At 36.9% G+C, this 20,450-nt stretch overlaps 6 protein-coding genes across 13 annotated transcripts; 5 read left to right on the top strand and 1 right to left on the bottom strand.

The window, feature by feature from the left end:
* Window positions 1-2,790: 2,790 nt before the first annotated feature.
* LOC109170141 (protein DECREASED SIZE EXCLUSION LIMIT 1) lies at window positions 2,791-7,351 on the top strand. Of its 2 annotated transcripts, XM_019319120.1 has the most exons (14): window positions 2,791-3,044; window positions 3,138-3,248; window positions 3,344-3,406; window positions 3,752-3,823; window positions 3,937-3,993; window positions 4,202-4,341; window positions 4,940-4,998; window positions 5,095-5,185; window positions 5,382-5,448; window positions 5,636-5,718; window positions 5,826-5,917; window positions 6,519-6,625; window positions 6,814-6,877; window positions 7,097-7,351. In XM_019319120.1, the coding sequence occupies exons 2-14, from the start codon at window positions 3,145-3,147 to the stop codon at window positions 7,193-7,195; spliced, it is 1,098 nt and encodes a 365-aa protein (XP_019174665.1). In that variant the 5' UTR covers window positions 2,791-3,044; window positions 3,138-3,144; the 3' UTR covers window positions 7,196-7,351. The 2 variants fall into 2 exon arrangements, with proteins under 2 accessions (XP_019174665.1, XP_019174664.1); XM_019319119.1 differs by having other exon boundaries at window positions 2,791-3,248.
* Window positions 7,352-8,290: 939 nt separating this feature from the next.
* On the top strand, window positions 8,291-11,052 carry LOC109170142 (protein BASIC PENTACYSTEINE6). Of its 5 annotated transcripts, XM_019319121.1 has the most exons (5): window positions 8,365-8,517; window positions 8,808-8,811; window positions 9,237-9,281; window positions 9,538-9,693; window positions 9,903-11,052. In XM_019319121.1, exons 4-5 carry the CDS (start codon window positions 9,643-9,645, stop codon window positions 10,845-10,847), a joined length of 996 nt encoding a protein of 331 aa, XP_019174666.1. In that variant the 5' UTR covers window positions 8,365-8,517; window positions 8,808-8,811; window positions 9,237-9,281; window positions 9,538-9,642; the 3' UTR covers window positions 10,848-11,052. The 5 variants fall into 5 exon arrangements, with proteins under 5 accessions (XP_019174668.1, XP_019174669.1, XP_019174666.1 ...); XM_019319123.1 differs by lacking the exons at window positions 8,365-8,517; window positions 8,808-8,811 and adding an exon at window positions 8,291-8,337; XM_019319124.1 differs by lacking the exon at window positions 8,808-8,811 and having other exon boundaries at window positions 8,330-8,381.
* Window positions 11,053-11,158: 106 nt separating this feature from the next.
* Window positions 11,159-12,805, bottom strand: LOC109170144 (multiple organellar RNA editing factor 7, mitochondrial). Its single transcript, XM_019319128.1, has 5 exons — window positions 12,487-12,805; window positions 11,941-12,319; window positions 11,714-11,811; window positions 11,560-11,625; window positions 11,159-11,426 (listed from the first exon to the last, which is right to left on the bottom strand). The coding sequence occupies exons 2-5, from the start codon at window positions 12,228-12,230 to the stop codon at window positions 11,299-11,301; spliced, it is 582 nt and encodes a 193-aa protein (XP_019174673.1). The 5' UTR covers window positions 12,231-12,319; window positions 12,487-12,805; the 3' UTR covers window positions 11,159-11,298.
* A 26-nt stretch (window positions 12,806-12,831) lies between these two features.
* On the top strand, window positions 12,832-14,704 carry LOC109170147. 2 transcript variants are annotated; one of them, XM_019319131.1, is made up of 2 exons: window positions 12,832-13,275; window positions 13,942-14,409. In XM_019319131.1, the coding sequence occupies exons 1-2, from the start codon at window positions 12,916-12,918 to the stop codon at window positions 13,981-13,983; spliced, it is 402 nt and encodes a 133-aa protein (XP_019174676.1). In that variant the 5' UTR covers window positions 12,832-12,915; the 3' UTR covers window positions 13,984-14,409. The 2 variants fall into 2 exon arrangements, with proteins under 2 accessions (XP_019174676.1, XP_019174677.1); XM_019319132.1 differs by lacking the exon at window positions 13,942-14,409 and adding an exon at window positions 14,433-14,704 and having other exon boundaries at window positions 12,833-13,275.
* A 528-nt stretch (window positions 14,705-15,232) lies between these two features.
* Window positions 15,233-17,660, top strand: LOC109170146 (mitochondrial inner membrane protease subunit 2-like). Of its 2 annotated transcripts, none has more exons than XM_019319130.1 (5): window positions 15,233-15,350; window positions 16,046-16,252; window positions 16,336-16,408; window positions 16,693-16,858; window positions 17,042-17,660. In XM_019319130.1, exons 2-5 carry the CDS (start codon window positions 16,096-16,098, stop codon window positions 17,144-17,146), a joined length of 501 nt encoding a protein of 166 aa, XP_019174675.1. In that variant the 5' UTR covers window positions 15,233-15,350; window positions 16,046-16,095; the 3' UTR covers window positions 17,147-17,660. The 2 variants fall into 2 exon arrangements, with proteins under 2 accessions (XP_019174675.1, XP_019174674.1); XM_019319129.1 differs by having other exon boundaries at window positions 16,032-16,252.
* A 1,175-nt stretch (window positions 17,661-18,835) lies between these two features.
* LOC109170140 lies at window positions 18,836-20,390 on the top strand. The gene has a single exon (XM_019319118.1). The coding sequence runs from the start codon at window positions 19,018-19,020 to the stop codon at window positions 20,257-20,259; it is 1,242 nt and encodes a 413-aa protein (XP_019174663.1). The 5' UTR covers window positions 18,836-19,017; the 3' UTR covers window positions 20,260-20,390.
* The last annotated feature ends 60 nt before the right edge of the window (window positions 20,391-20,450 follow it).

The following is a 20,450-nucleotide window of genomic DNA, read 5'->3' as shown; positions in this document are numbered from 1 at the left end:
AGACATTTTTTTTGAATATACTAACTTTATTACAATGTAAATATTACTAAACAAACATTTTAAAATTTGTAAGATGGTTATAATTAATACTAATCCCATAAGTTATCTCATTCACCAATCATTATAGTATGAATAATGATAGGCCATTAAATTTAGAGTTAAACCTTAAAACACAACTAATCATTGATGCAAAAAGACAATGAATGATTACATTTCATTTATTGCGTATGCCAAACAAAAAAAACAAAAACAATGCTTTTTAGTTGTAAATCCTAGTCATAAAATAATAGGTGTTGCAATGTAAGTAGTACAACTATTGTAATAATACGTAAAATAAACTTCAAGTAAGCTAATGTGTTGCTCTAATGCTCTATGGTTTGTGTGCTAATCAACTAACTATGGAGGTTATTATATGCCTTGCAAACATAAATCCGCCAAAGGGTTTGACTATAAGCCTAAGTTAGTTGATTGGTCAACTTGCCAAACGTTTGAATTCGGCTAGCTCTCTCAACTAAGTTCATAATTGGGCATATGTTGGCATACTCAATAATTGAAGTGCCTACAATGAGGGAATTAATCATTGTATCTAACAGTGAACATCATAGATAAAAAAAAAAAAAAATGCATCATAATAATAACAATATGTGTCGCCCAACGTGGGTCAGCTAACGAGGCGTTTGGTTATAATGAATGACTTGCAATTTCATAGGAAAAAAAAATAATGTAGGAACAAAGTAGGAGTTTAAATTTCAGTGTTTAGTTTACGATAATAAAATTATTGGGATTTCAATTCAAATGTTTGGTATACATATGAATTAAAATGAAATAAGTAGTATAACATTCAAAAGAGCAAATACCAATTTTGGTCATACGAGTATTAGCAAAATGACAGTTTTAGTCCACATGTTTAATTTATACAAATTTTCATCCACGACTATTGTTTTAGTACTAATTTTCATCCATAACTATTATTTTAGTGTCATAATTCATCACGCCGGTCACCCATTCGTTTAAGACATGCCGAAATATGAAATTATTAATGGTAGTTTCGTGCTTTTCAAATTAGGATCCCTATTTGAGCATGAATAAATGGATTTAAGCCCTAAGATCTATCCCAATTCGTAATTTTTTCCTCAAATTAAGGTAGGGTGAGGATGAGAACTGCGAATTGAGATTGATCTTAGGGCTTAAATTTATTAATTTATGCTCAAATTGGAATCTTAAGTTGAAAAAGGACGAAAATGTCCTTAAAATTTTATATTTCGGAATGTCTTAAATAAATGGGTGACCGACGTGATGAATTTTGATACTAAAATAATAGTCATGGATTAAAATTGGTACTAAAACAATAATCGTGGATGAAAATTGATAGAAATTAAACATGTGGACCAAAACCTCATTTTAGTAATACTCGTGGAACCAAAATTGATATTTGCTCACGTTCAAAATGTCCATTATTATTAAATTACCGGGATCTCTTGGATTCATTTGCATATTTAAAGTTCAAACATAAAAAAATATAACATATTAAATTCAAATACCACCCATCTAATATCTACCGTATTTATTCAACTAGACATAAAATTATTTTTCATGGAAATACTTATCAAATGTTAAGCTTCATAAACTCACACCCAAAAAACCATAAAAATAAAAGTACACAATCTAATCAACACATAACAAAATGTTATTAAAAGCTTACATATTAAAAAACAAAAACAAAAACAAAAAGTTTACCCCTTTCAATTCAACACCCACATTATCCCAACCGTCAATTTGTGGCAATAAATGTTTTTACCCATTTTAATATTGGTGGAAGGCTAAAAACACAATCATTTGATTTGGGCATTAGTCAACAAAATACACACTATTATCTAGAAGGAAAGGTCACTTATCAATTTCAATTTTAATTTAAAAAACGGAGGAGTAATTTTGTCTTAAGATTGTCTTTTTTCTTTATAAAATTCACGGAATTAAAATCTCAAAGGGCATGAGTTTCTAAACAAAGGCTTGTGTACATCAATACTAGGTTTGTATCAGCACTAGATAATTATAAGGGGTTAACCTAGACTGCCTTTAGTTAAAGATTAGGTCATAACATTAACCATTATTTTTGGGAAACATGGAAGGGTGGAGCCCCAGGACAAGCAAAACAAGGGAACTAATCTCCACAAACACAAGGGACCCCGGTCCTATCACTAAGGACGAGAGTCTCAAGCTCGATACTAGGATTGGCGCGGAAAAAAACCAAGTATGAACATAACACAGTTCTTTGCAAGTCAGTCCGCAACACGATTTTGTTTCTACAAAACATGGACGCATTTAACAATTCAATTCTTACGAATCTATCTCTTGCACTCAATGATCACATTGTTTATGATACCACCACCTCTGGATTTGGTGCCATTAATCCAATTGACCAAGTTGGTGGAGTCACTCTGAACGCAACCCTCGGTAAAACCCATACTCTTACCGTCCTACCACTTTTAATCCCAAGATGATAGCCTAAGCATCACGGTGATTCTCAGGATGCCGCCACATCTAGCGCCCCTGTCAGAATTATGCTGATTCTCAAGATGCCACCACATCTAGCGCCCCTAGCGCCCCTGTCAGTAATTATGCTGATGCCATCAGTATCCATTGCCCTTATCAATAATTAGGTTGCTATTGTTCATTTCAAACTTCACCACTATGACTAACTGTGTTGTCCATTCGAACAAAAAAAATTTATACAAGTTATACTTTTAGTGAGACTGACATATTAATTTTATTTTTTAAATTTAAATTGATTAGCTATAAATTATCTAAATCTAAATTAATTTAATTTATTGCGATCCTTTACCGAGTAATTACAATATGAAATTTATTTAGGGCACCCATCCAAATACTGATTGCGGATTTCATTGTAAGGAAAAAAGGTTTATGGAATTATGGGAAATGAAAAATATTGCATATTATATCATGTGATTTTCTGGAAGCTAGCTTGATCACTGCAAAACCGAATTCGAAGCATCCGTCTATCGCCAGACGGCCCACACCCAGAGGTAAGAGAGAAAAAGAGAAATCGTGGGCGTTGATTTTCTTAAAGGATAGCGGAAGTAGACTAACTGTTTGACTCAATGCTTCAATGAGAGAAGGAGCGAGATGAGTAAGAGGCCACCGCCAGACCCGGTGTCAGTTCTAAGGGGTCACCGTGCTACGGTGACGGATGTTTGCTTTCATCCATCTAAAAGTCTACTATTCACTGGGTACCAACTAGTTAATTTGTTTGGAGAGTTATTCTGTGTATATGTGTTCGTGGGAATTGATAATTGTTCACCGGTTTATTTGGTCCATTTTGCAGTTCTGCTGATGGTGAATTGCGCATCTGGAATACGGTGCAGCATCGAACAATTTCGTCTGCCTGGTATTGTTTTCCACTTTTCCATAATTCTGATGTCTTTAGTCCATGTATTCTTCTGTTGCAGTTCTGAAAAATTATGGGAAAAAAGATGGGAGAGGATTACTATATCTGGCTTAGTGAAAGTTCATATCTTTACTTATAGTTTGAAAAGAAGGAGACAAACTTGAGTAACATGTTATCCATTAAACATTTGGTAATGTGTTATTATGGTATCTTCCAACCCATCTTGAATATTGGAGCAGTCCAGAAAATTGAAGTCTGATCAGGCTGCATAGATACCCATTTTCATAAAAGGCTGATATTGTTCAAGATTATGATTGCATTTGAACATAACTGCATGAACTGCAGGGTACATAGTGCCCCCCATGGGATAACCTGTGTTGCGGCTAGTCCTCTGATTGGAGACAACAAAATTATAAGGTTAGCTGTCTTGATTTTAATTGTTTATTGTCGCGTGATTGCTTGATGCTTTTCATAGTCTACTGTTTCCCCATTGATTTGTTTTTGGGGCTGATAATACTACTTTCTTGCAGCCAAAGCAGGGATGGAACTGTTAAATGCTGGGACTTTGGAGATGGTGGTTTGTCCAGGTATTTAGCTCTCAATATTGATTGAGTACAGTTTACAGAGTCTGAATGATCAGTTTCTGGATGAATGATTTCCTGCATTGTCCCTTTTTGCACTTTGACTTGTTAGCTCTCTCCTGACAATTACCAACCTGACTTTGGATATTCTTATAGTAATGTATCCATCTACTATGTTCTAGAGCATCTCAATTCAAGTTGTCATTACCAACAGGACTCCTTTAATTACAGCAAATACAAACTCTCATCACTTCTGTAAGCTTTCACTAGTGAAGAGGCCAAAGGGAGCTCCATACATCAACCAATATGTGGGAAGCGGGGAAATTGCTGATAATAGGCAGGGAGATGATGAAGGTAAATTGCATTCCCACGGAATCAAAGGATTGTTCTCTTTTTCCTGTTTTATCTCTCGAAATTCTCTTATCTCTATTTTGTCCAATCACTATATCTTGTGAAATTGCCTCATGGTTGTAGTGAAACAAAATCCTCAATGTTTAATCAAGTATGGTGTCCTTATGGAACTCATTTAAAACCTATTGATTTATATTTGATATTAAAAAATAAAGAACTAGCACTTAAATCCAAAAAGGAAATGAAGTATGTACTTTTAAGTTTTAACGCAAGCAAGATTTGTTCACGGAGCAGGTCTGAAATAGAAGGTTTTTGAGAAAGGTCTTTTGATGAGAAGTACTTTTAGAGCATTAGGAAAATGTGTGGAATATTAATGGATTAGGTTACTACCATCATATTGATGCAATCTTGGAACATGTGACAGAGTTTACAAGATAGAAGTTTGCAATGAGGGAATTTATGTAATAAATTTATTAACACTTTGTATATTACAGTAAGATGTAACTAGGTGTTGCACCTTTTTTTTTTTTTAAAATTATTTTAATTTGTGTGTGTGGGTGTGAATTCTTGAATCTCTGACATTGGTCAATTATGCTTTCAGATGGTGGGGATTCTGAAGGATTGAGATACTTTGCCATACCAGATAAATTATCTCATAAGGTGAGATCAAGATTTTTTTCCTGCTACTGCAATTTCCCTTAATAGTTTCTTTGATTCTGCAACTAACCTAAAATACTGTACAATTGAAATGCAAAGGTTGAGATTTGGGATCTCAATACTGCAGAAAGGTTTATAGAACTGCCTCATAGCTCTGGTGCTTCCTTGAATCACTCTCCGAATCCAAGAGGTCTGCATTCTTTTTTTGGTCTTAAATCACTTCAATAGTTGTAGACACTTTCACACCAAGAGGTATAAATGTTTTCTAAGAATAAAGACCTTCTTTTCTCATATATGGAGCCCAATGGCTTGGCAATGTATTTCTAAAGCTTTCCATATTTAGAGAGTGAAGATTTCATTGGGAACTAACACAGTTTTTCTGATAGGATTGTGCATGGCAGTTCAAGCATTTTTATCTCCTGAATCTCAGGGTTTCCTAAATGTTTTGTCTGGGTATGTTTCTTTTCTGGAAAACAGCTTCTGTAAACCCTTTTCCTTGATGTCTAAAACTCATATTTAGTACTTGTACTGAACAGAAGTAATTATTTTATATCTTTATCTTTATTTATTTACAATAATTCCTAATTAAGTTTTTTTTTTTTGTCCCTATGACTTCCTGTTCCTTTCTTTAATGCTACAGCTATGAGGATGGATCCATGCTTTGGTGGGATGTGAGGAATCCTGGTGTCCCACTGACTTCTGTGAAGTTTCATTCGGAACCAGGTACATCTTGCTATGAGCAGAGTACCGCTATAAACCTCTTTCAATTTTTATTTATTTTTTCTTTCCCATTTGAAGCAGGCACAATAAATTTCATCTCCTGGTTTCAGTTTTAAGCATATCAATTGATGGATCATGTAAAGGGGGTATTTCTGGAGCTGCTGATGAGAAAATTGAGATCTTCACATTGGATCATTCAATGGTAATTCCAGCTGTGTGTGTGGGGGTGGGGGGGGGGGGGGTGGGGTGTATTTGGTAAATATTATTTAATCTGTTGGGATAGATTTAATAATTTGTTTTTTACATGTTTTGTGAAGATTATTGATCTTGCAACACTTGGTGGCTCAACGCTCATTAAAACCAATAATCCATAAGTATCTTTGAGTTGAATATGAATTAGTCATAATCTATAATCATCTTTGCCAAAAGAGACCATTGTATGCTGTCTCCTTATTTGCAGTATTCCTACTATGCCGTTTGAAAGCCAAAAAGTAGCATCAGAGCTATTCTATGGAAATGTTGCTCTACAATTACTGACTTACCGAAGTTAGTGTTAAGAATAGCAGCCTCAATGTTTTGGTTCTTACTATCTGTTTGTTTTGATCAGTTCTAGTATTGGTCAAGTATGTTTATTCTATTATCTTTGTGTTCTCTATCATGCTGGATTTGTTACTAAAATTCCAAAAAAGTGCTAGGATGGTATGGTATATCTGGGCACAATGTAATTCCATTCCTCTTCAAAGATGGTAATGATTCCTTTTCCTATTCATTTACACATTTCATGTTTCTTTGCTTCGGAATAGGGTACTTGTGTAGTCAAGAAAGAAATTATGTTGGAGCGACCAGGCATAGCTGGAGCCTCGATACGTCCAGATGGCAAAATTGCTGCAACTGCTGGCTGGGATCACCGGTATGGCCACTGAATCTCAATACATTTCAATATACGTAATTTGCATGTGGATATGCCCACTGCTACACTATATCATCTCTATATATATGAGGATTATAACCAAAATCCAACACGTCTTGGTATATATTCTAGGTGAATCATTTATATTAGATTATTAGCTGACATTATTCATATTCTTGTGGTGACAGAGTTCGCATATACAATTACCGTAAAGGAAATGCATTGGCTATACTGAAATATCATCATGCCTTGGTATACCACTGTTTCTCAGATCTAAAAAAGTGTTCCTTGCGTCACGAGCATATATATACACTAAATAATTAATTTTTAGTTGAAACGGAACATATCCTTCTATTCCTTGAACCATGTTCAAGTATATTTTGGTTGTCGACTTACATGTCATGGATCCCGTATTCATATTTCTTCTTTTCTTTTCCTTTTCACTGATATAGATTACAAATTTTGCTGCAGTGCACGGCTGTTGCATTCTCTGATGACAGCAAACTAATGGCCTCTTCGTCGGAAGACACAACTGTAGCATTGTGGGAACTTTACCCTCCAGGAACATGATCTCCAGCATAGTTCAATACTTCAATCATAGGAATTCTGCTCAAAATTTTTGAAAAAAAAATTGATTATTTATTTGGAATTATAAAGTGAAAATAGTGCAGTTTTTATGTCACACATGCTATCAATTTATTTGGAATAAGATTACTTATTTTGGGTGACGAAGGAAACTCGCAGAGTTGCAGCCACTATCTGAGGGTGTGCAACGGGTATATCCTGCCTTGTGACTTTAATCAATAAATAACTATAAGAAGATAAATTAGTCTAGGTTGTCCATAGTTAACCGACTCGATTCAAACTAAGGGAGTTGAAAATTTAAACTCATGACGTTACGGTTACAAGTTTGTATCCTTAGCTATCTTGGTTAGGATTATAGGTTACTTATTTTAATTCTCTCAATAACAAGATGTCGTGAAGCAACAAAAAGAAAAATCATAAATTCAAATGATGTAATTTATCAAAGTAATGCTAACATCCTTTATTATAGCACTATCATTTAATTACAAATACTTTTATTTAATCTTCGTAATATTTTCAAGATTACAATAATAGTAAGTTGTGGTTGAGCAAATGTTGTGAAATTGAGTATGTATTATAATAAATTTAACAAAAGATTTCATTAAATATTATAGTGCACAAATTTAATTAAAATGGCCCTTTAATATGACACCGTTGACAGAAATGTTCATGATTTTTCCATTTTGGGGATGAAATTCATTTTTTTTTTTTTTCATTTGAGAACAAAAGAAATTCGAATTTTCCATTTAGGGACGAAGGAAATTCACAATTACTGAAAAAATTTGCAATTATTACTGGGTAATGGTAATGGTTGGATTGAAGCAGGGTCAATGATAGGAGAACTGTTTCCATCAATCAACCTGGTAAAAGTAAAACTTCTGCAGTGGCAATGGGAACCGAAAGCGATGCATTAATGCAGTTTTTTTGTCTTCATGCACGAAATTCAAGAAGCTTAAAATCCTATAAAACTCACCCGAGTTCCCTCTGAATTCTTGACTAAATAAAACCATGTTCACATACATACGGAAGAGCATACGTATTGAACTACTTGAGTACGTATATTGTATATATATCATTAATAAACGGTGAAAACAGTGAAAGATGCTGGGTGTGGGCACTATTGGCAGGTAAAAATAGGAACTTGAGAGAAAAACGTATTTTGGGTTTTTGGGTGTGTGCTCCTATTTGCTCTTTCAACTACTGTTCTTCCTTTCGTCTTATTAGATTGGATTAGATATTTCTATCCTCTGATTTAGGGTTTTGACTTTGATTTCTCACCTCTGTATGTATCTTTCAATTCTCGTGTGTAAGCTCTCTGAAGCCTTCATCTCTTTGATCGGGAAATCCTTGTGAATTTTCTGCTTGTTTTCTCCGAGTGAGATTGGGTCTTGGATACATAATCTGGCTGTTTGGGTTCTTTAGCGTCCTTTCTGCCTTGTGATTTTGCTATCCAGCTTGAATTTTCAGCTCTCTTTCATGTTGACTTGCTTTGACTCTTGCTTGCTTGCCGCGATTTGGGGTTTTCTGATGTTTTCTGTTTTGGTTTGAAGCTGATTGGTGAACATGGAAGTTTCAGCTTCTTTCTGATTCTTGAGTTTTGTGTAATCTGTCTTTTAGAATTCTTCCATATATAACTTGCTCTCATTTTATCTGAATTTGCTATTTCGGGTAATTTTCAGATTTGTTCTAGCTGATTCTGTTGCCATGTAGTTTCCTGGTTAATTTTGTGCTCAGTATCTGCTTGCTCAATGCATACTCTTCTATGATTCTATGAATCAGCCTCTGTTCAGTTCTGAAGTGATGAAATTTGTATGTCTTGCTTATATATACCTTAGAATTGTTCAATTGGCTTGAAGGGTTTTTGTCCAAATTTGTCCGTGCATGCTCTCTATGCTATGGTTTTTACCTTATAGATTCGACTTTTCATGTCTTGCCCTGAATTTTCTGTGTACTTGAATACTAAACCAACATGTGTCTGCTGCATATCATCACGTTTTTTGAGTCAATGATGGTTTGTTTTCATCAGGTCTGCCGTGATGCAGCTTTGAATTGTGTGAGCTTGGAGCATTCGGTAAGCCCCTTTTGGCTGGATTTCTAGCTGCTTGGTTGCGGTTTTAAGTAAATTTTGTATTCAAGTCGTTGATTTTGATTTAATTATTGTGTATATTATGTTCAGTTATTATTAGTTTGCGAGAAAATTGCAAGAAATGGACATCAGTTGTTGAGTCTCTCTACTGGGTACTTAGGCATATCTCATCAGTCATCTGATTTGTGTTATGGAAATGTGCTGTAATTCCATTTTCTTTGCTTCGGGAAATTGGTGACAGGCTCCAAGTTTGGACAGTGATACGTTCCTGATCGAGTATATGTTGTACTTATCGTTGATTAAAAGCTGGAAGTGACGTTGGTGATTGAGTCGGAGTCAGTTTTAGATGGATGATGGGCACCGGGAAAATGGCAGGCATAAGCTGCCACAGGGTCAGGTAATCAGTAGTGATAAATATTGACACTGCTAAAAGGTTAGTTGTGCAGTAGATCCCCAAATGCTTCTTTTGTTTGAAGGTTTAGAGACGAATACCTGTGTTATAATTGCATCTAGATTTTCTTCATAAATATGGATTATGGAGTAAATGAAGTTTCTCGTTTCAGAATATTTCGGTGATGGGTAATTGCTAAATTTCCATTATTTCAGTGGCTGATGCAGCATCAGCCAACGATGAAGCAGATAATGGGCATCATGGCCGAAAGAGATGCTGCGATACAAGAGAGGAATTTGGCTCTTTCTGAAAAGAAGGCTGCCTTGGCTGAGCGGGACACTGCTATCCTACAACGAGACACAGCTATTGCTGAGCGAAACAATGCGATAATGGAACGAGACAACGCTATTGCCACTCTTCAGTATCATGAGAGCTCGATGAATACTGGTAGTATGTCTCCGTGTCCCCCTGGGTGCCAAATTTCGCGGGGAGTGAAACACATGCACCATCCCCAGCAGCATGTTCAGCACCAGCCACATATGGTTGAAGCTGCATATAACTCGAGGGACATGCACATGAGTGATACGATGCCCATGTCACCAGCTGCTCCCGAGCCTGCAAAGCCAAGGCGGAACAAAAGAGCTAAAGAAGCTAAGCCAGCAACATCTAGTAAAAAGACTTCGAAACCATCCAAGAAAGTTAAGAAAGAAGGCGAAGACCTGAACAAGACGATGTTTGGCAAGTCACAGGAGTGGAAGGGCACACAAGAAATGGGTAGTGGAAGTGATGAACTTAGCAGACAAATGTGTGTGTCAAAGCCAGATTGGAAGGATCAGGACCTGGGGTTGAACCAAGTGGCGTTTGATGAATCAACTATGCCAGTCCCGGTTTGTTCATGCACCGGAGTTCTAAGGCCTTGCTACAAATGGGGAAATGGCGGCTGGCAATCATCTTGCTGCACAACCAATTTATCAATGTATCCTCTTCCAACAGTTCCTAACAAGCGACATGCCAGAATTGGTGGTCGGAAAATGAGTGGCAGCGCATTTACCAAGCTACTTAGCCGCCTCGCTGCTGAGGGCCATGATCTATCAAATCCAGTTGACCTGAAGGAGCACTGGGCAAAGCATGGAACAAACCGCTACATCACCATCAAATAAATGTTCTGAAATACTTAAAATTAATGAGAGAATATCTTTAGCAAGCATTTTATATGTTAAGATATGACTCAACTGCTCAAAGTGAAGTGTCTTAAGGCTTGGAGCCTCTATGCAAGTAACTAGAGATAACTGTAAAGCAAGTCTATCTATTTTGGATGATGATAACAATTCAGTGTAATATTGGCTGTTTAGCATATTATGCTTCTATTACTTGTCATTTAATTTTCTTGTCTTGTCTATAAATTTGTGTTACTCTTACCAGTTTATTCATCCCTGTGATTTGTTGTTGGAAATAACTCCAGAGTCCAGGCTTCAACGAAAGCTTTCTTCACCATAACCATCAATATTAGAATGATGGTAAACCAAGAATCCTCAGAATAATCATCAGTTATCACAACATGGGCTATATAAAGTATTTGCTTTAAATCTCTAAACTTCAACCATTCATTCTTCAAGATGTTTGGTTCTTCCTCCTTCTACGACGGGTTTTCTTTGGTACATCGTCATCTTCACAACTTAACCAGTTGCAGTGGTACTTCTCGTCATAAGGAACAACCTCTCCATCAACAAATGGTTCTCCTGTAGGAAACAAAAAGATGCGACACAAGATCAAAACTTTCAGCATGGATTGGTGAGACATTCTAGTACACAGAATGTCAGGAAACACAAATAGAAGTGCAAAAAATTCATGTTATAAGAGCAGAGATCATACCTCCATACCCATCTTCACCAGGAGGAAGGTAAGAATCTGGCAACACCCATCTTACACCAGGCAGAGCTGCAGAAAAGAAATGAGGCATTATTTAAAAAGCACTTCAGTGTAATGAGAGTACATAAAGGTGAACAAAGAACTTCATGAACATCACCTTTGATGCTGTGAGTCAGCTTTTCTGGAATTTTACAACTGAATGCATAGTAATACTTTGTTGAAACTGAATATATGGATCTCTTTGCCTCTTCTTCACTGCAATAAATTATACTTACAAATTACAAACATGTAAGATGTTCAAAGGGAGACAAAATTTTAGAAAAATCACAAATTATAAACACATACGAAGGAAGTTCAATGGAAACCTGTAAAACATAAGACTACCTTCCAACTGCGAGAGCGAGAGTTTGGATATAGCGGTGGACGATTTGGTCCCTTAGAGGGTAACCATCAGGTGGATCCATGACAACAAGCCAATGGTTGTAGTCACAGCCATTTACCAAAGAGTCCACCGGAGTAGTCAAACCAGACAACTCATTTGGTGGTAAGTTGAGGCTCGATGAGTCCCCTGAGAAGAGACATTTACTTATGTTTAAGTTGGAGATCAAGGTAGAGGGATGTTGGAAGTATTGGTGGTAGAATGACTGTCTTCCAAAGATGATTTTCCGCAACATTGGCTACTACTCCAGCCCCTTCAGCTCTGAAGACTTGAGTGGATTGCAACAGATTATGAAAGTTTTTGCCTTTTTCTGTTTTCCAGGCACTGAAGAATGAAAGAGAGTAATTCAAAAAGTATGGATCAAAGTACACCATATTTGTGTATATATCCAAATATCCAATCATTATGCAGATGATTTGAGGATCAAGTAGAGATTTTTATACAATGTATAGAATCAACCGATAGTAAGGAATGATCATAGAACTTCTCACCTTCCCAAGTCATAGATGTTACTCTCTAGCACTGATAAATCACCAGAAATGTTTGACTCGCTAAACCCAGGCCCTTCCCAACCAAGCTGTCAAAAGAAAAATTCAACAATCAAAGAAGCAAACATGTCGTCGTGGTGACGGTGGCGGTAAAACTACGTTCTCCAGTTGACCGACCGCCGGTCACTGGTCGGAGTAGTATCGTTGGTGAGCTGCTCCGAGGAAGGGTTGTGAACAGGGGAAAACAGTGAAGAGTCCATTATATGCATAGCGATTTCTGACCCAATGGACCGGCCCACTAATATATATATATACACCGATCCATTAAAATGTGGAGGGTCATGTAAAAAAGAAATCATTTTCTGGGCTCAAAACCATGTCATCTACTCATCTCAGTGTTGAGCAGAGAGAGAGAGAGAGAGCCCAAGAAGAATGTTGAAATTTCTATCGAAGGTGAAAATCGAGTTCAACGCGATCGACCCGCGCATTGCGTCATGTATGGAGTTCCTATCTCAATGCAACGCCCCAAAGGCGAAGGAGTCCAACCCGGCTTGTCAAATACAGGTGAAGCGCCGCACCGACGACCACCCGCCGCAGATCACCGTCACCTTCGTCAACGGCGTCGAACAAACGTATGATGCCACTTCCACCCCCGCCCAAAACATTCGCACCATGATTCTTGAGAAGGGTCATCAGTATCTCGAGACCGAGCGGATGTTCCGTGAAGTTGGCGAGAAGTGGCCCGTTGTTATTCCCGTACAAGAGCTCAGCCAACCATTCATTGGAATTCAGGTTATTTTTTCATTTTTTGCTTTTTACGGGACTAGACTGCTGCTTGTTTTTGAATGAGGCAAATCGTCGAATAGATAGTATGCGCAGTGACTAAACCAAAGATTGCTCCTTTATTACAAAATTTCCAAAAATTAGTGGATATCTTTCAGTTTAGCATCATTTTGTCAAAGAGAATTCAATATAGACTTAGAACTGCTTCATGTTCTACAGAGGCTGCAAAAGTATAAGAGGTATCATTCTCTCTGCAAGTAATACATAAGCCTTAGCTACCATGATACATTTAATGCTATAGCCTATTATGGTAAGGTACTAATCCCCTCTGTCTGCTGTATTTTGCTACTCGTAACTGGCCCTTTGTTTATATATATGTCAACAAACGAGAACAAGAATCGAAAAATAATGGCAGAAAGTAAAGATTACATGTCCACATGAGACATACACAACATGTTCATATTCACTTATAAATTTTTAAGACCTGCATGTTGATAAATTGATAAGACACATGAAAGATCATTACTTGATGTTTTGAAGACTGATGAGTATTTTAACTTGTAAAGTTCTGGAAGCTTTAATTTTGCAGGTTGCATGTTGTTTGAGCTTGGCTTCCATTTTTGGGTTTTTGTGTGATTTAGCAATTGTTGCTTGTTTCTTGATCTAATTCCTTAGGATTATGATATGCGCCCTGCAAAATCTCCAATACTTCATTAAAAGCCGCACTTCATCATTCCTGTGTGGTTTGGATAATCAATTACCTTTTTTAGTTTTTTCCTTTTCATAACAGTTGATAACATAGTGATCCATCACACCATCATACACTGCCTGCATGGATTACACTGAACATACTTACATATGCAAGCATTTTTCATGTTTGAGTAGAACTGCATTTCTCTCGATATCTGATCATTCATGTGGCAATATAATTGGTTTCCCAGATATTAAAGCAAACATGAATCCTTCGTTATGAATGACTTTATGAATGAACGTGACTTTATGAATGATTCTAAAGCAATCCACTGGGTGTTTCAAGGATGTTATATCATGCATTCATGCACTACACAAATTTTCTTTCCATTATAGATAACGTGTTAAATTTCTCAATGCTCTCATAACACTAATCCTTCGTTTTTTTTTTTTTTTTTTCATGCTTATATCTTCAGCCACAGAAAGCAGAAGAGAAAAAGCAGTGATTGCCATTGCAGATGCTCTTTGCTTAGTCAACTCTGACAGTCAAGAAGATGACCCTTCAAAGGGGGGTGTAATTCTTGAGCATTAAGTGCTCTGGAGTGTAGTATCTTCATCCCTGAGAACATCGCCATTTCAGCATGCTTTGTTTTTTGGAAATTTTTAAACTAAACAGTTCATTGCAGTGTCATGTAGGCTTGCTGCAATGTTGTGAAATGATCAAACAATTTTAAATTACAAGAATAGAATGATTGGGAATTGAAAGGGAAAGAAGTGAATAAATTCTAAAATGTTTTTGTATAATAATAATAATATAATAATAATCATAAGAAAGATAAAATTATAATTTATCATGAAATTACAATTCAAAAGTTTATATTTTTTGAACTTTAATTGAGTAATACTTTTGCATTAATTTTATAATCAAATAAATTTATACTTTCAAATATTAAAATTGTTTATAATTTTATTATTTAAATATATAATTTAAAAAATTTATTCATGCATCACACAAGTAATAAATAGTTTATCTAAAAACAATTAAGCTACTGAAAATATGTTTTTTTTTCTTAATTTGAAATTGGATTGGCTAAAAAAAATATCTACACAGTACAATCCAAATCCTACTTGCCCACTCAAAAAGCCCAAAATGGGATGTGTAAAGTGGAACATATATGTGGGCCGACCCAACCCAAAAGCCTATATTTTTCTTTTTCTTTTTTTTTTTTTTTTTTGATAAAAAAAGCCTATATTTTTCGAACAAATGAAATCCGATAATCCTTTTAAGTTCACACAACGGATCGGCGCACGGCGGAGGGGGACGGCGGCGCCGAGGAGGTCTTCTGGAGCAAACCTTAGAACTCTTCTATCGCCGCAGGGGTTTCTTCTTCATTGTAAGCGCCTCTTTCCCGCACAGTCGTGCCCTCTAGACCAGCTTGAGATGGCAATTTTCCAACTCTACATTCCCATTTGTTTCTTAAATTGTATTTTTGTTAATTTTGGATTTTGTATATTTATCCAGTGCTGTAGAGCTAATTCAGAGCTGTAATTATATGCTTATAACTCCTTACAGATGTTCTAAATTTCTTGAATTGCATTCTGTTCTGTGTTTTCGACTTTTGATGTTGGAATAAATTTGTAAGAACCAAAGGCACCATTTTGCGGGATGGAAATTTTTTTCATCTTTACATTATGAAGGAAGTAAAGAAGCTTCTTGAGAATGGCAGAAAAATAAATTGAGATACAATCAATGTATTAGCATTTACCCCAATCCACCCCACTCATTTTCTGAGAAAAACTCAACAAAGCTACATGTATAGAGCAAGTTTGATCCTTTCAGTCTACATCTTTGTGAAGCATTTATTCGGTATGAATCATCTTTAAAAACTAAGGAACTGCATTCTCATTATCTGTATGCTTTTATGCATCTCGAACAAGAAGTTCCATGGCCTATGTGCTTTTCAGTTACTACCTACTATGTTTCTCTTTCAAGAAAAAATGGTTACAGATATGCACACTGGCATTTGTTTTTCATACATCTTATAGCAACTGACTTGTTTTATAACTATTGTCAGATATGTTGTTGCAGATGGCTTTGGTGTATTACGAATATTAAGTTAACCAATAGGCCGTACAAATATGGGAACTCAAAATTTTTTATGGAATATGACTAAGTACGTTGTTACTGGGAGCCTCATCGGTGTCACTATATCTGATCGTTATGCCAGTGTAGTTTCCGTTAAAGGCGTCTCCATGTCTCCAACATTTAACCCTCACGGAGATGGACTCTTGACTCGTAATATCAGTAGTTACATTCATATTTTCTGCCCTCTTCGTTCCACTGTTGGGCAGATTTTCACTGGCTTTCACTTGACCCAGGTGACCGTGTTTTATTGGAGAAATTATGCCTCGAAAAGTACAAGTTTTCTCAAGGTGATGTAGTGGTGTTCAGGTAAATTTTGTTGGTGCTATTTCAGTGGAATTTCATATATTTGTATCCTGATATCTTGTTCACTGCAAGTAGTTGCATATTGTTGGGCGGAGGCTAGTAAAGGGCCAAGTCCATCAATTGGTGGCTAGAGGATTGTTAGGCGGAGGTCGGTGAAGGGCCAAGTCCAGCATCCTGCTTCTCAAAAATGTGATGGCGGTCTATAAAGAAATAAAGTTGCGTCTTCTTTTAAGATCTGTTACCGTTCCTTTTGACGAAATCCTATTGGTGTTACATTTTCTTTGAAGATCTCCTTCTGATCATCAAGAGAAACACATGAAGAGGGTAACAGCCTTACCTGGTGACTGGATCAGTACACCCCATTCATATGATGCAGTGATAATACCAGAAGGCCATTGCTGGGTTGAAGGTGACAATGCAGCATGGAGCTTTGACTCGAGATCCTATGGCCCTGTAAGTGACATGCTTAAACCAACATGACATTCAAACGTTCATCTTCTTTCACTATCTCTCCCCCGTGAATTATAATTTCTGCAACGTTGAGATATTTGCATCTGTCATAGCATGTGAAATAAGTTTCTTTTGTTAGTGGTTATTTCGTAATAGTGTTCTTGTCTTGAAATACTGTAATTCCAGATCCCATTGGGTTTAATTTGTGGAAGGGTCACACACATTATCTGGCCACCTCAGAGAATTGGTACCATAGAAAGAAGTCTTCCTCAAAGCATCCCACCTTTGTAAATGTGTTTTGACGCCAAATTTCTCATTCTTCAAGTACACACAAATTTTCTTCATTTCATCCAGTTGCCCACATTCACTTTCATGGAAGATAAAAACAACAATCTGCATCCTAATAATGTCACAATACCCTCTTCCATTTCATTTAGCTATACCTGGATTCTTGAACATGTTTTTGACACTGAAGTTTCTGTATTGGAATTTTTTGATAGTATTCTGTACTTTGTTGCGAGACATTGTGTGGTACTCCGTATTATTTTTCCTTTGAAAATTCCCAGATTGAAACATTGGCTCCTAGTGCCTGTAATTGTAATGTAAATGAAGCAAGAAAAGGGAATCTGATCTCTTTTGTAATGTAAATGAAGCAAGAAAAGGGTTGCTGCAATGTTGTGAAATGATCAAACAATTAATCATCCATGCTTTTCTTCCCCGGCCTAATTATATTTGTGTATTACCATGATATGTTTTTGGCTGTTACCATGATAATAAACTAACTAATATGGCCCCTGAATTTTTATTTTACAATTCTCTACCTCACTAAGGCTGTGTTTGGAAATCCGGAAAATGATTTCTGGAAATCATTTTCCGTCAAATGACCATCAATGTTTCCGGCGGAAACTAGAGTGGTTTCTGGTGGAAACCTTAAAAAAAAAAAAAAAAAAAAAACCACAGAGGAAGGAAAACCAGAGAGAAGTTTTCTCTGGTTTCTTCCGACGAGGGAAACCAGAGAAAACTTCTCTATGGTTTCCGGCGATGGAATTCTCTCTGGTTTTCGACGAGGGAAACCATAGAGAACTTCTCTTTGGTTCCTTCCGTCTTTTTTTAAAAACTTTTTAATAATTACTATTATTTGTTCAAAAAAATTATTATTATAAATATTTTTTATTTTAAATAAAATAATTAATTATATAAAATGTTTAATTATACAATTTTACCTCATTTTTCAGAAAATGAACCAAACACACAAAGATAATTTTCTATTGTGCTTCTAATTTTCAAACACCGAGAAAGAAAAATGTTTTCTGGAAAATGATTCATTTTTCAAAAGTCATTTTCCTACTTTCTAAACGGACCCTAAATTCTTTCAGATAACATGTAGTTCAATTATTAGCTATCAGTTGAAATTCTTAGTTGAGATGAAATACATCTCTCAATAAAAGCCAAACTGTTTTCAAGAAATTTTTTAAGACTTTTTAAAAAACACATTTTCAACAAGTTTTATCAAGATTTTATCGGTTTGAAGAACTTCTCAACTTCAGTATAGTTGGATGAATTCTTGAGGTCATTGCAAGACATTGATGGATGTGGTTTGGATTATCTTTCTTCCCAAAAGGTTGAATTTCCAACCTTAAGGGCCTCCCACACCTCAGTCCAACAGAGCATATGGGAGTCATGGTAACTTAGTTAAACACAGAGATTAGATAGCTCCCTTACTTTTGAGGATTGCTTCCACACTATCGCTGATGAGACTTCATCCTTAGTAATTCTTCCCAAACTTCAGTCCTATAACCAACTGAGCTGTCTATGCAAGCTGGTTTGAATTATCTTTAGAAGGTTGAGCTGTCTATGCAAGCTGGTTTGAATTATCTTTAGAAGGTTATTGGGAGAGCTTGACGGATGCACAAAGTTTACAGGCAGGCAAGATGAACTAAGGAAAAAAAGAAAAAAAAAAAAGAAAAAAAAAAAAAAGAAAGAATCTATTATGAGAGGCCCCCATAAGCCGTCTTTGCTTACACGTGATGGCCAGTGATAAGCTGCTTCCCTTCCCGGGATCCACCGACAATCATTAGATCTGCAATTCTGCTCTTTAGCCTTAAATCTCATCTTTCTCTCCTACACACAACACATTCCCTTGCAGGTTCAGCAGAGTAAAGATGGGCGCCGTCTCTCTGAAAACTGGAAATGGAAGCGCAAGGTTTAAAAGGGCTTCGTTCTGCTCCTCTGCAATAAACGTGTTTATGCTATTCTCAGTAGTCACCACAAACATCTTTGCTCTCTTTGCCTTCACTTACTCCCCCAAGATCCACGACGCCCACGAGAACATCTTCGTCGTCTCTGAACAGGTCTCTTTGATCCTCGGTGAGATTGAGTCTTCCCAAAAGAAGCTTACCCAGATTGAGAAAGAGCTCCTAGGCTATGAAAGCATCGATCTTTCCAGGCCAAATGTTGCAGATGAGCTGAAAACCTTCCTACTTCATCACCAGCTTCCTCTGGGCAAAGATTCAAGAACTGGGATTACTGAAATGGTGGCTTCCATTGGCCATTCTTGCCAGAAATCTCTGGATTTGCTGTCTCAGTTCATGCAATACAAGGTCAATGGGCATTGCCCCGATGATTGGAGCCTTGCCCAGAAGCTAATTCTCAGTGGCTGTGAGCCATTGCCAAGAAGAAGATGCCTTGCCAAGCTTATCCCCAAGATAGGTCTCCAACCTTTTCCTGATTCTCTGTGGAAGAACACCAGTGAAAAGACTCTAACTTGGAGTGGCCTTCCCTGCAAGAATCTAGCGTGTTTGAATACTAAGAAACTGAACAGAGATTGTGCTGGCTGCTTCGACATACTCAAAGGATATGAAACTCAGAAGTATGTTAAACCCAGGGGGAAGAACGATTTCTTGATTGACGATGTCTTAGCAATGGGGGGTAATGGAGCAATCAGGATTGGGTTTGATATCGGCGGCGGGTCTGGAACTTTCGCCGCGAGAATGGCGGAGAAGAATCTAACGATCGTCACTGCAACTCTCAACATCGACGCACCTTTCAACGACTTCATAGCCGCGAGAGGCCTTTTCCCTCTTTACTTGAGCTTAGACCAGCGATTCCCCTTCTACGACGCCGTCTTTGATCTGGTTCACGCCGGCAGCGGCCTGGACGTCGGCGGCCGCCCGGAGAAACTGGAATTCTTGATGTTCGACATTGACCGAATTCTCCGGGCCGGAGGATTGCTCTGGCTGGATAATTTCTTCTGTTCTAATGATGACAAGAAGAATGCTTTGACACGGTTGATTGAGAGATTTGGGTACAAGAAGTTGAAGTGGGTCGTTGGTGAGAAGATTAACGGTTCCGGAAAGTCCGAGGTTTACCTGTCAGCTGTCCTAAAGAAACCAGTCAGAGCATGACAACAAACAACCTAGTACTACCTCCGAGAACATCGGAGATCACACATTATATGCAAAGTTCCATTCTTTGTTCAGAATATTGTCAATTTCTTTACACCATAGTGATATATGCATCAGTTACTGCATTTTTATAGGGGTTCTTGCAATGTGATGCAATCTCGTACCAAACAAACATTACTATGAATAGAGAG

This window comes from Ipomoea nil, unplaced genomic scaffold, assembly GCF_001879475.1.
Source record: "Ipomoea nil cultivar Tokyo-kokei standard unplaced genomic scaffold, Asagao_1.1 scaffold3321, whole genome shotgun sequence".
NCBI lineage: Eukaryota > Viridiplantae > Streptophyta > Magnoliopsida > Solanales > Convolvulaceae > Ipomoea > Ipomoea nil.
The sequence above is the reverse complement of the archived record's forward strand: the minus strand, read 5'-3'. Positions and strand labels throughout refer to the sequence as shown.